The following is a 14097-nucleotide window of genomic DNA, read 5'->3' as shown; positions in this document are numbered from 1 at the left end:
ACGTTGAAATTTCAACCTCCACAAAATTCTGTCATTGAGGAGAAGAAGGATACCTGTGGGTCAAAGGTCAATTCCGAAAAAATCCTCAATTTTCCCAAGTGTAATTAAATATTTCATTAACAAATTTTATCTCGTTTAACCAAATTTCGATACAGCACTTCGTGGTCCAGTAGTTAGCACGACTGCATTGTGATACGTCATGGAGTTTGAGAATGAACGAGTTACAACGTAATCTTTTTTTGGTCCATACACAAAAAAGTGCAAAATAAAATTGATCAAAAATTGAATATATTACATTTTTATGCACACATCTCTTGCAATATGCTTGCTAACCATCTTGAAATCCTATAACCATTCTATTGCGAATATGTTTTATCCCAATGTTAAAATTTCAAAATTAACAAAATAAGATCCTGTGAACCACCCCTAAATCCTCTCTTCAAGAAGAAGAACCTGCAGGTCAAAGGTCAATTCCGAAAAAATCCTAAATTTTCTCAAATGCAATTAAATATTTAATTAACAAATTTTATCTCGTTTAACCAAATTTCGATACAGCACTTCGCGGTCGAGGAGTTATTACAGCTGGATTGTTACGTCAGGGAGTTTGAGAATGAACGAGTTATGACGACAGGCCGATTCATTCGGGAATTCTGAAGGTACCTCGTGCAAGGCGCCGAGTTGTCAAGTGGGAGTGGAAGCAGCAGCTCATATAAAAGGCTTGGGAGTCGCGAAGAAACGTCAGTGACATCACGCGCGATCGTTCAAATCCTGCCAGATCTCTCTCATTTTCGTACGCGTCTCTCCGCCTCTTCTCCTCGTTTTTATCTTATTTTTTTCTCTCTCGAGCAAACTCTCGTTCTTATATCACCTTTCGTTTCCGCTCGCTCAAGGTCAGTCTGGTGCCTCGGCACAGTTTTTAATTTATTTTTCCGTAACAAATTTTTCATCTTCATCACACAATCCTGTTTTTTGTACTGTGTATTAAATATTGAGCATATATACCCATACATACTCCTTTAAATGATCATTTTCTTTACTTAATCAGCTTCTTATTTTTATATCTAGTTTTGGTTCCGTTCGTTCAAGGTCAACCTGGTACCTCGGCACAGTTTTTAATTTATTTTTCCGTAACAAATTTTTCATCTTCATTACAATCCTGTTTTTCGTACTGTGTATTAAATATGGAGTATATATACCCATACATACTCCTTTAAATGATCTTCTTTTTTATTTAATCAGCTTTTTATTTTTATATCTATTTTTGGTTACGTTCGTTCAAGGTCAACCTGGTACCTCGGCACAGTTTTTAATTTATTTTTCAATAACAAATTTTTCTCCTTCATCACAATTCTGTTGTTTTTACTGTGTATTGAATATTGAGTATATATATACCCACCTATACTGCTTTAAATGATCATTTTTATACGAACTTTTGGTTCCGTTTACTGAAGGTCAATCTGATGCCTCGGTACCGTTTCTAATTCATTTATCCGTTACAAATTTTTCCCATTGATCAGTTTTGCTCGTTGTATCATGTATTTAAATATTGAGTATGTATAATCCCCCCCCCCTTGCTCCTTTAAACGATCCAAAAAAACCTTAAGTGTATATGCTTTACCATGAAAACAACAAAAAATGACAGTTTAATGCATATTATTAATGTTACCCATAGCTCATTATGAATAATAATGTAGGTTATTGACAATTTTTAACAATTTACAAAAAATTGGCATATATATAGTTTATAGTGAAAAGCGGCAAAATAAATTTTGCAATTAACCGCAAAACGGAAGCTTTTGGCGCGATTAAAATTTGCATTAGAAAACACAATCCGTCGCGACTACGGTTCTCCAGATTAAATCTTCAAAATCCGGTTTCTCTCGATAATTTCATTTTATCTCTGTCCAAAAATATCTTCCGTAATTGGTCCATTAACTTTTTCCAGCCTCGTTGTATATCTTCTTATAATTTTTTTCTCAATACTGTATAGAATGACTAAATATTTCTTCGGTTAATAAATCTCTTTTTTTTGTATATCTTTTTAATCGTGTCAGCAATTTCAAGTATTGGTTGGAGAATTGTAAATTTCTATTTTTGCTCAAACTACTGAAATCAGTTAATATTTATTTGTTTTATAAATCACTTTTTACGAATTATTAATAATAATTAGTGTATTCATTAGAAAATAGCTAATTGACATTTTTGCTCAAACTACTCAAATTAATAAAAATTTCTTTGTTTTATAAACCCCTTTTTACGAATTACTAATAATAATTAGTGCATTGATTAGAAAATTGCTAATTGACATTTTTGCTCAAACTACGCAAATCAGTAAATATCTATTTGTTTTATAAATCTCTGTTTACGAATTATTAATAATAATTAGTGCATTGATTAAAAAATAGCTAATTGACATTTTTGCTCAAACTACGCAAATCAGTAGATATTTCTTTGTTCTATAAATCACTTTTTACGAATTATTAATAATAATTAGTGTATTCATTAGAAAATAGCTAATTGACATTTTTGCTCAAACTACGCAAATCAAATAATTCTTCGTTATAAAAATGCATGCTTACGAATTTTTAATATTAATTAGTGCATTGATTCGAGAATAGCAAATTGATATATCAATGATCGACGAGTGAACCGAGCGGGGGAAGCGCAATTTATTTTCAACGTTTACATCAGTGTACCTGAAGTATACTATAGGGTACCTACTGCACGCATGAATCATTATCGAGATTCTTTCCATTCGGGGCAGCTGCGTTGTTTATCCAAAGTCGAGTCTCGAGCATCCGTCTTGCGTTTGATTTTTACGCAACGAAACTGTAAATCTCTCGAGAAAACACCGGACATGCACCTGGCGCAATGCTATGCTCGCGCTTTTTCTTCCCAATTTGGCGAGAGACCGATTAAGGAAAAAGAAGAAACAGACTTATATGGACTTTACACGTTATCCAAGCCACGAAGAATAACCTGAGCAAGATTTTTTATTCGTTACTCTCTGCTATATCTTCTTGTGTTATTTTTTTTTACGCTAAAAGCTTTTATCTTACCGATCGGTTCTCCGATTATTTTTCCTGCCACCTTCCAAAGAGCAAAGACAAATTGACCTGTTGCATTTGCCATGCAGAAGATTCTGCTATTTTTCTTCAATTATTTTGTGTATGTGTGTGTTTGTGTGTCTGCATTCTTCTAATGAAAAATAATAAAAGAACATAGGTCGATTAAGGAAAAAGAAGAAACAGACTTATATGGACTTTACACGTTATCCAAGCCACGAAGAATAACCTGAGCAAGATTTTTTATTCGTTACTCTCTGCTATATCTTCTTGTGTTATTTTTTTTTACGCTAAAAGCTTTTATCTTACCGATCGGTTCTCCGATTATTTTTCCTGCCACCTTCCAAAGAGCAAAGACAAATTGACCTGTTGCATTTGCAATGCAGAAGATTCTGCAACTTTTCATCAATTATTTTGCATCCTTTTAATGAAAAATAATCAAAGGATAATAATAACGAGGAAAATAAAAATTTGCAATGCTAACCCCATGCTTTTGGTTCCCAATTTGGGGACAGACCGATTGAGGAAAAAGAATAAATAGATTTATGTAGACTTTACACGTTATCCAAGCCACGAAGAATAACCTGAGCAAGATATTTTCTCCCCCCCCCCCTACTATATCTTCTCATGTTATTTTTTCACACTAAACACTTTTATCTTACCGATCGGTTCTCCAATTATCCTGCATCCCACCTTTCAACGAGCAAAGACAAATCGACCTGTTGCATTTATCACTTGGACGATCCTGCAACATTCCTTGCAATTATTTTGCATCCTTCCAATAAAAAATAATCAAAGAACAACAACAAAGAGAAAAACAAAATTTCAAATTAAAATTTTCCTCCTACCTTAAAAATTTCATTCAATCGCAGATGGAACCGTTGATCGTGGAGATGGTGTACATGTACGAAGTGGAGAACGCTTCAGCCCATCGAACCTACAACTACGAGTTGGTCCACCTGGATCCACCAACACCAGTCCTACGTCGTGGACAGGTGTTCAACGTGGCCTTGAGATTCAACAGGGAGTACCAGGATGACCTTGATATCGTTCGATTGTTGTTCAGTTTTGGTCCCAATCCTAACGTCATGAAGGGTACTCGAGGAATAAGTACAGTGACCATGAGGGACACTTACCTGACGGACCTGGAGGCTTGGGGTGTCCGGATGATCGGTGCCAATGACGTAGACATCTCCATCGAGGTCAGGAGTCCCATCGATAGTCCTGTTGGTATTTGGCAGCTCAATGTCGAAACCAACACCGTCGACAGAAGACAAGCACCCTACACGTACAGTTTCGATAAAGATATTTATCTGCTCTTCAACCCCTGGCTCAAGGGTATGATCCTCTATTTATGAAAATCATCTCAGAATTTTGTCCCAGAATTTTTGAGTCTTGTCAATGCTAACTTTTTATGTATGCAAAGTGTAGACAAATGAAAATGAATGCAGGATTTTTAAATAAATTTTTATTTCATTTTTTAATATAATATAAACAAGTGTTTTAAACACTTGACTTATAAAATTGTATGAAGTTACGTTTTGTGTAAATAATTTCTTCTTTTTTCAGTAATTTATAATTTTCCAGATTTATATTTGCTTTTTATTATCTTGAAAACTAAAAATTATCAATATTTTTCCAAAGGACTCTTAAAACACAAAATGCATAAAAAAAATTCCTATAAGAAAAATTAATTTTTTTCATAGTCATATACAAAGATACAAGTGATCTATCGTTACATCCGTTTTATACACTGTGTTACAAAAATTCATGCAGTTTTACATCTAAAAATCTGCTAACATCTATACAAAAATTACATCACACCTCGTTCCACCCAAAAATTCAAGCGACAAAATCTTAAAATAATATTCCAGAGGACCTCGTTTACATGGACGAAGAGAACTTGCTGGACGAGTACGTGTTGAACGACGTAGGGAAGATCTGGGTCGGTCCCTGGGGCAGTTCCAGGGGGAGGGAGTGGATTTTCGGCCAGTTCGACGCAGCCGTACTTCCTGCTTGCCAATTATTACTGGAGAGATCCGGGATCAAAGCAGTTTCCAGAGGCGACCCCGTCAGGATGTGCCGGGCTATTTCCAGAATCGTGATTAATCATTATTCACCGTACTCGAGCAATGATTAAACGGCACGGATGATTTCGTTTGACAACTGTGAATCACTGGAATTTCAGGTCAACTCGAACGATGACCAGGGTGTCGTGATCGGACGTTGGGACGGCCATTACGAGGATGGTACCGCACCCGCCGCGTGGACCGGAAGTGTCCCGATACTGGAGGAATTCTTGGAGAGCCAGCGGGAGGTTAAATACGGTCAGTGCTGGGTGTTCGCTGGTGTCGTAACCACCATCTGCAGGGCCTTGGGAATACCGTCCAGGGTCGTTTCGAACCTGGTCTCGGCCCACGATGCGAATTCCTCGCTCTCCGTTGATCGCTACTACAACATCGATAACGAGGAACTGGAATACGATCCTAATAATATCGAAGGTTTGGATTTTTTCGTTACGGAGTAAATAAATATTATGTGTTTTAAGACGGAGAGGGATATTTGTTAATATTATTGCGAGTTAAAAATTAGTTCATTCTTGAGATATAGGATCTATTCTTTTACTTGCTGAAGAATCAATATTAATTTATCAATTAATTTAATTAATCTATATGAATGTTGAAGAAAACAGTAAAATGAGCATTATTATAAGAGAAAAATAATTTTATTCTTCAATTGTAGATCTATCCTTTAACTTGCTGAAGAATCAATATTAACTTTTCAATGAATGAAAATAATCTATATAAATATGGAAAAGGCATTAATGAATATTATTGCAAGAAAAAGATTTTCTTAACTTCATTCATAAATTGCAGAACTATTCTTTACCTTTGCTGAAGAATCAATATTTTAACCTTTCAATTTTATTCAAACATTCTTCATTCACTCGAGTCGTTCATTCAATATTCATTATTTACAATAAAATATTTGCTCTGTGTACCGTTAAAAAAACATTCTTCATAGATCAATTAATTTCTATATTTATTAATTATAAATAATATACAAATCCATGAAAATTCACCTTTATTTCATCGCGTTAAAAAGGGGAAGATTCCATATGGAATTATCACGTTTGGAACGACGTATGGATGGCCAGACCTGATCTACCGAAAGGCTACGGTGGTTGGCAGGCGATCGACGCCACTCCTCAGGAAAGATCCGACAGCTTCTATCAGTGCGGACCAGCCTCCGTCGAGGCCATTCGTCAAGGTGCCGTTGGTTACAACTATGACGTCACCTTCATGGTCGCATCCGTCAACGCGGACCTCATGAGGTGGAAGGAGGACCCGGAGAGCGAGTTTGGATACACGAAGATCGAGTGCAACAAGTACCAGTGAGTCCATCGAGTATAGATTCGTTTAATAACAAAGATAAAATTCCGTTTATCTCTGTCCGTTTCTCACGCTACAACGATAAACACGCTCGAGACGCAATAATAAAGATGAAAGGTGCGAGGACTGTACGGGAATGTCCTTGAAATTATCGTAAATCACCTCCGTGTAATTTGCCTAATGAATTTTACATTTTGCTGGGTGTCGATTTCTTCCTTCCAACGTCCTCGTGTTTTCTTCGTCGAAGCGCTCGGTTTTATATCGGTCGATCGTGTTTACTCGTAGTTCAGTCGAATTTCTAACCTTTTCGCAGTATTGGCAGAGTTCTGTACACAAAGGCTCCCTGGGTCTTCGATCCCAATGGAGATATGGACAAAGAGGACATCACGCATATCTACAAAAACAAAGAAGGTTAGTTTCTTTGAATTGAGTATTTACTAACGCAGTGTGCAGCTGGGGTTCCTGGATTTTTTTTTTGTAATCGTGAAATAGTTCTTGTTTTTGTTTTAGTTGAAGAATTGTGATGTATTGTTGAGGGGATCATTGATGTTGATATTGTAGAGTCAAGATTTTGCGTTGTCTTCGCTTTCGTTGAATGAGGTTGTATATACGGTTCTGCGAATGCTGCTCCAGTAGCATAATAACAATGAAATGCCTCACACATATCAAGTGCAGAACAATCGAGTTACGCTGATCCGTTGCATTTCTGAATCCTGAATCCATCTTATTAACATTCCTCCAATGCGACTTCTAAAAAGCGTTAGGTTTATCATAGGCGTGCACGTTGGCGAACGAGCGAGCTAAACGCGAATACTTCGAGTTCTGATTACAATTGTAAAGAAAATAAAATATTACAATTTTTAAATCAACAAAGTTATAACTTTTTAAATTTCCGAGAAGAAAACTATTTGGTCGTTATGCTGATCTATCGCATGTCTAAAGCCACAGTTACGCTTATTTGTTGCGTGTCTGAATCTAACTTATTAATATTCTTCCAATGCGACTTCTAAAAAGCGTCAGATCTATCATAATCATCATAGGCATGCACGTTGGCGAACGAGCGAGCTAAACGCGAATACTTCAAGTTCTAGTTACAATTGTAAAGAAAATAAAATATTACAGATATTAAATCAAGCAATTCATAACTTTTAAAATGTCCAATAGGAAACCTATTAGAACCAATAAGAAGCAAGAAATTATTTAGTTTGATATATCAAAATATTTCATTCCTTACAATTATCACAACCAGCAGAACCTTACTATTTAACCTCCAGAGGTCCGGGATTCGAGAAGGCAGAACACCTTAAGAAAACTAGTAAAAAAGGTGTCTTATGTCAAGGATTGATTCTATATATAAAGCGTCGATCATGAATTGCGACACTACAGTGACGTTGCGGCCCTCTAAAGGTTAAAGCAAATCCTGCAGAGTCTAACCTTCCGAGTATATCGCGTTGTTCCAGGAACGGAAGCAGAGCGTTTGACCTTGTACAGGGCAGTACGTGGCACGGAGATAGCGAAGAGGTTCTACTCGATGCCGGCGCCTGGCAAGGAGGATGTCGAGTTTGACCTCGTTGACCTTGAACGAGTAAACATCGGCGAGCCATTCTCGGTGACGGTAAACATCACGAACAAATCCAGCGAACCACGCACCATCCAGGCCATCTTATCAGCTGGAAGCGTCTATTACACCGGGGTCAAGGCCAACCTCGTCAAAAGAGCAGCCGGAGACTTCGTCCTGCAACCAGACTCCAGTAAACCTGCTATTTTAAAATTGATTCGATCACTGTCCTTATCCTCCTCTTTCATCATCTTCATCCTTCGCAGATGAACAATTGAGACTTACGGTCACGGTCGATGACTATCTGGACAAATTGGTGGAGTATTGCATAATGAAGCTGTACTGCATAGCCACGGTTAAGGAGACCAATCAGACTTGGGCCGATGAGGACGATTTCCAGGTCCTCAAGCCTAGCATCGATGTCAAGGTTCATCTCAGTGTTAATTTTGGATAGATAGACAGTGATTGATCGTTTTGGGAAAATTTGCTTCTTGATAATTAATAAAATAATTATCCAGTGAGAATGTGTAATCGAATATGTGTATAACGATTTCTGGAAATTTCAGACGTAGATGTGTTGTTGATAGTGCACATGTGGATGATTATGCAATCTCTTCTGAATATCACTGTGTTGGTATGCAAGTAGAGGAAAACTCATAAATCTTTTGATCTTTCTTTGATCAGATCGAGGGAGATCCTGTGGTTGGAAGGCCTTCGACGATCGTGCTGAGCTTCAAGAACCCGTTGATGAGGACGCTGACCGAGTGCAAATTCAACTACGCAGGACCCGGACTCTCGAAGAACAAGACCATCGAGTTCAGGGATGTGGAACCTGAAGAGGAAGTCCATGTGGAGCATCAGCTGATACCGCAGAAATCTGGAAATCAGAAAATCGTCGCAACCTTCACGTCCAAGGAACTTCTGGACATTACTGGTTCTGCGTCGATCGAAGTCCTTGACGAGGAGGATGAATAGACATTTGACCTTGACACAGTGAAATAGGGGACATTTGAATTTGACGTAAGGAAATCAAGTAGAAGATGAACTTTAAATGGATCAGTCATCGTGGACCCTGAAGACGGTTCATGGACGAGATTCTGTTGGGACCTCGAATTTAGAAACCAACATTCTTGATGAGGAAGAAAGAAGACCTTCGATATTTGCTGCGTTAAAATAAAAATATTGAATTTAATAACATGACGGAACTGTCGAAGACTTTCACCGGATGTCGATACTTAGTCTCGATGGATCATCCTGAATGAAGAACTAAACTCTGGAGTTCATTTAATCACGATGGATTATCCTGAATGCTGAAGAATCATACTCCAGACTTAATTTAGTCACTATGGATCATCCTGATTATCCAAGTCCAAATTCTGAAGTTCATTTAGTCACGATGGATTATCCTGAATGCTGAAGAATCATACTCCGGAATTAATTTAGTCACGATGGATCATCCTGATTGCCGAAGAACCATGCAAACTCCGGAGTTCAGGGACTTGGGACATCAAGACTTGGAACTCGAAGTTACATCTCGAGTCCTTGACCAGAATGAATATAGGCTTTTCCTTTGTTCTCCCGTACTGGATCAATAGATGAATCATCGATTTTTAACACGGTGCAGTCACGTTGACTGATCTGTAAATCGCGCCCCTTTTTACGATATGGAACTTCCGTCATCATCGCGTTACAGTATGCGACAGATTGGAATTGCAAACGGGAATCATGACGCAATTCCCACAATGATTCTTCGCATACGTCATCGATTATTTATACCACACTCTTATCATTGTTTGTCGTACCCCTCTTTTCCCCCTCGACTACTGTTTTTTCTCTGTTTATACAGTAATGTAGTTATAAGAACGTGTACAAATTAATTATACGTTATTAATGCAAAACACCAATGAATTTATACTCAAAGCAGAATTTTTTAGATGGTTTTTATGAATTATAAATAACAAGAATCGCTTAATTTTATCTATTACCTTTTCTCAAGATAGCCTTAAGAGATGTAAAAATCAATCATGTTTATTAATAAACGACGTAACACAATGTTTCTTAAAATACTATTTAGCCATGATTTTTAGCAGGTCCTTAAGAGAACATTGTTTCACTCAATTAGAAGAGAACAAAGAATCAATTAGGATTCGCAGGAAGCGGAAAATTGCAAACACCAGAACATTAAAGAGCAAACGGCACCGTAAACAATTGGCAACAAATTATCTCTAGACATAATGATCGATTTATGAAAAGTGCTATTTCTAAAAGATTTTTCGTTGATCTCCTCGCAAAGTTGCAGGTTACTCTCCTCATCGTTCCTCTTTGCAATTTCTAGTTCTTCTTCAGTCTGGGACAGCAAAAGTTTCAGTAAAGACCTCACCTCGTTCAGCCCTAGATTATTTTTGGATTTTATGCTTTCCATGCGTTCCTGAAATTTCAGCAGAAATTCTCTTTGAACCGGAAATTGGGTGTTCTCCAGCAGACCGGAAGTGCAGATTTCGGTTCCCGGCTCGAAAGACTCGACCACCATGCAAAGTGGCAAATTTTCGTCGGATTCGACCTTCTTCGGACTCAACGACCCCACGTCCTCTTCCTCGCTTTCCTCTTCTGACTCCAAACCATCCGAAGCTTCCAGTACCAAATCACAAATATCCTCGCTGACGTCCTTCGTGTTCTTCGGTTTTCGATTTTTGCGTTTTATCTTATTCGCCAATTTTTTTTCCTCGGTCATTTTAGTGTAAATTTCCATAGCTTTGCAAATATTTTGCACGTTTTCAGCCGCTGATAGAAAAGCGCTGAAAATCTCCGTAGAATCCTCCAAGTCCGTGCTTCCGCTCGCGGAAAATTGGTCCCGAAGATTTTCCAGTGGTTTTTCCGGCAGACCGGCGACATCAGTCGAAATTTCCCGTGCCAAGTCGCAAGTGTCCTCGGAGGCTCTCGACGTATTCGCGGATGTTCTATATTTACACTTTACCGAATTTTCCGATTTTCTCGACTCGGATTTGTTCCCCCTCTTCGTATAAATATCTATAGCTTTGCAAATATCTTGCACTTTGTCGGCAGCTAATTTGCAAGCTGCGAGTATCTCTTTAGGATCGTTCGATTCTGTGCTTTCTTGTTTCGTTGAATTTTCTCCAGGTTTTTCCGAGCCATTTTCCGAGCAATTTTCCGACCTTGAACCTTCGCCTTTATTCTGTTCAATCGTGTTATCATTATTATTGGAAGAGAGAGAAGATTGATCCGTTGAATTCCCATCTGCATTTATAGATATCGATGAATTTTCTTTAGTCAGAGATACAGTTACAGCTTTTTCCAATTTTCCCGAATTTTCCTCGGGCACCGTCTGGCAACTGGCCGATCTCTCGTATCGCAAATTAGTCTGGGAGTAAGAATTGCTCAACTCTTTTTTCGTTAACGTAAAGTTGTCCTCCTTATGGATCTTCGAAAATCCAGGATACCTTGGATTTAATTTTTCATCGCGCATTTCCCCAAAGATTTTCCTCTTCTTCGTCGGATTTTCCCCTCTCAAAGGGTGCAAATAATTTCTGTACAAAACTGTAGGCTTCGGGTAAGGCGCGATTCTCCCCTCAGAGTAATATTCTCTATCCAAACTCTCATCAGCATACACCTTGCACATTTTCGAAGATACTCTCATTTTCTCGCGAGAAATTTCCTCCGAAAGATTTTCCCGTGAGAAACTCTGATTTTGCGAAAAAAATCTACTACTGTCTCCACTCATATTTGACCTTGAAGTTTCCAAGGAAATCTCCAGGCCTTTGCAGGATGTTACTCTTTGCACTCCCTTCATCATACATCCGGAACACGTGGAAAATCCGGGAAAACTCTCGCGAAAATCTATTCTGGAATTTTCCCTCGATGACAAACTACTGTCTCGAGGTATCGAGCGAAATTCCGACGAACTCATTTGATTGTTCGACAGTGAAACTTCCGAACTGGTGCCAGAATCATCCTCCATCTCGTTTATGAGTTCAGAAAAATTTTTTATCGTGCAAGAACGACTCATCACTATACTTTTGGAGACCTTGAAATTATTCTCGTTCTTCTTCTCGTTTGGACAATCCACTTCGTTCTTCTGCCATTTAACTTGGGCAGTAGACTTCTCAACCCTCGCAGATTTTACGCTCTTCTGATTTATTTTTTCTGTTGAGGGTACCTGACCCAGACTGCCATTGGGAGACTTATTCTCGTTCCGAGACTTCGTGGACCTGAAAAATAATCAGTTTTATCCAAATCTCTCCAATATCACTATATATAACCAAAATATTATTTATTATAAGCAAATGTTTACGCGAGACTTTTACACATTCTCGTTGTCCTTTCCTGCACCTGCATTGGTCTTCCTGGTTCCGGATGTAAACTCTTCTTGCAAGCCGCCGGTTCCGATGGGTTAACTTGCTTATTCGCGAAAGGTCTGTTGCTGAAACAAGAGATTTAATTTATTAATTTTCCTAAGATTTTCTCATGACTACATTTGTTTACTTAGTGTGCGCGTGAGTCAGGTGAGTCCTCTCATCCTTCTTCTTATTATTAATTCGACGTTTCTGCATTAAAGAAGCCGTCGAGCTAGAATTAGGAATTCTTCCAACTCCAGCTGGCCTCCAAACTGGCTGAGAAGCATTCGTCGTTTTTCCTTTCGGATTATTCAATTTTCCCTGATTCGTCACGTTGGAGTTTCGATTTACAATTCTATTTCCTCCTAAACTGCTGATCGTGGTTCTTTTTTTCATTCTTTCGTCGGTTTTCTCGGAATGCAATTTATTCTTCGTATCTATGGAAATTCTTTTTTTTGTCTTGGAAAATTTCGACTCCCCCGCCTCGTTTGGTTTATGCAACGGTTGTTTGTAGTTTTCGTTTTTCTCGACAAATGGAAGATTTTCCGGATAAAATTTGGTATGGTACCCCGTTTGAAGGGAACTGTAATAGGTGGGCGAAAAATCGTTTGGGTTGGTTGAATTTTCCTTGATGTTATTCGAGATATTCTTTAAAATTGATCGTCTCTCGGATTTTAATTGCTCGAACGAACTGGATCCTTTCTTGCAATTTTCTTTCCCAGAGACATTCGAGGAACTCTTGGGACGCTGACCCACGTGTTTTCTCAAGTACCTGTCCGTATAACATTTTTCTTTTAATGCCAGACTGTTCATTTCACTGTTGCATTTTCTTTTGATGCTCGAATTCTGCCATGACAAATTTTCCAAGTTTTCCTCCACCATTCTTTCATTTTCTTCGTAACTGTCGGTTACTACCTTGTTGTACTCTCTTCTGTTGGCATTTATCCGCTTGATCGAATTGTAAACATTTTCTTCATCCACCGGATTTTCCACGAATTTTTTCGAATAAGAAATATCATCCACATCCCGAGTCGGTTCGGAAAATTCATCCTCGTGTTTATCGACGTTGGAGCGAACAAAGTTTAAATTGGAATCGTTGGGCCACAGTTCGTTTTGAAAATTAATTTTTCTCGCTGATAATTCTAGTTTTTCCGAATTTCCCTTGAATCTCTTCGCAGAATTTTTCGCGGAATCTAAGCTGTAATTGAGATTCACTCCTAATTCGTTGCCATAAATGTCTCCCAATTGCGATGGAGAATCAATTATCGAGTTTTCCCAAAGCTCTCGGGAAAATAGATCTTTCCTCATTTTGGCCAGACTCAAATCGGAGTTAATCTCGGATTTTCCACCGGTTTCTTGAATCTTCAATTTTCCGAATCTTTGAACAAATTCGTTAGAAACATTCTCCTTCCCCTCGCTGCTCGTGATATTTGTCAAAGAATTTCTTACCCAAGTTTTACCATAATTGATTATCCATGGTATTGGTACATCCATCTCAAAAATAAATTTTCACGCAAAATTAATGTCAAAACTTCGACAACTACATTTTTCTCAAAATTTAGCCACAGATTCAATGTGTACAAATGTACACTGAAAAGTTAAACTCTGAATTGTCAATGTCCTGATAGTCAATTCTTTTCCTTTCATTACCTACTAGATTTCCATGGAAAAAAAAGTATAAAGAAAATCACACTACCACACGAGTGCACTCTTCTATATACCGTTGTATT

General features: G+C 38.0%; 2 protein-coding genes across 2 annotated transcripts; one reads left to right on the top strand and one right to left on the bottom strand.

Annotated features, from left to right (window-relative positions):
- Window positions 1–757: 757 nt before the first annotated feature.
- Window positions 758–10067, top strand: LOC136778249 (hemocyte protein-glutamine gamma-glutamyltransferase-like). Its single transcript, XM_066734920.1, has 9 exons — window positions 758–890; window positions 3938–4403; window positions 4940–5166; window positions 5254–5566; window positions 6171–6459; window positions 6771–6868; window positions 7918–8208; window positions 8282–8442; window positions 8700–10067. The coding sequence occupies exons 2-9, from the start codon at window positions 3938–3940 to the stop codon at window positions 8988–8990; spliced, it is 2136 nt and encodes a 711-aa protein (XP_066591017.1). The 5' UTR covers window positions 758–890; the 3' UTR covers window positions 8991–10067.
- Window positions 10068–10155: 88 nt separating this feature from the next.
- LOC136778706 (uncharacterized) lies at window positions 10156–13861 on the bottom strand. Its single transcript, XM_066735804.1, has 3 exons — window positions 12516–13861; window positions 12325–12453; window positions 10156–12241 (listed from the first exon to the last, which is right to left on the bottom strand). Exons 1-3 carry the CDS (start codon window positions 13859–13861, stop codon window positions 10156–10158), a joined length of 3561 nt encoding a protein of 1186 aa, XP_066591901.1.
- Between the last annotated feature and the right edge of the window lie 236 nt (window positions 13862–14097).

This window comes from Prorops nasuta, unplaced genomic scaffold, assembly GCF_024137725.1.
Source record: "Prorops nasuta isolate Cenicafe-Biocafe unplaced genomic scaffold, Cenicafe_Pnas_1.2 PNAS00014, whole genome shotgun sequence".
Taxonomy (NCBI): domain Eukaryota; kingdom Metazoa; phylum Arthropoda; class Insecta; order Hymenoptera; family Bethylidae; genus Prorops; species Prorops nasuta.
Note: the sequence above shows the minus strand (reverse complement) of the source record. Positions and strands in the feature narration are given on the sequence as shown.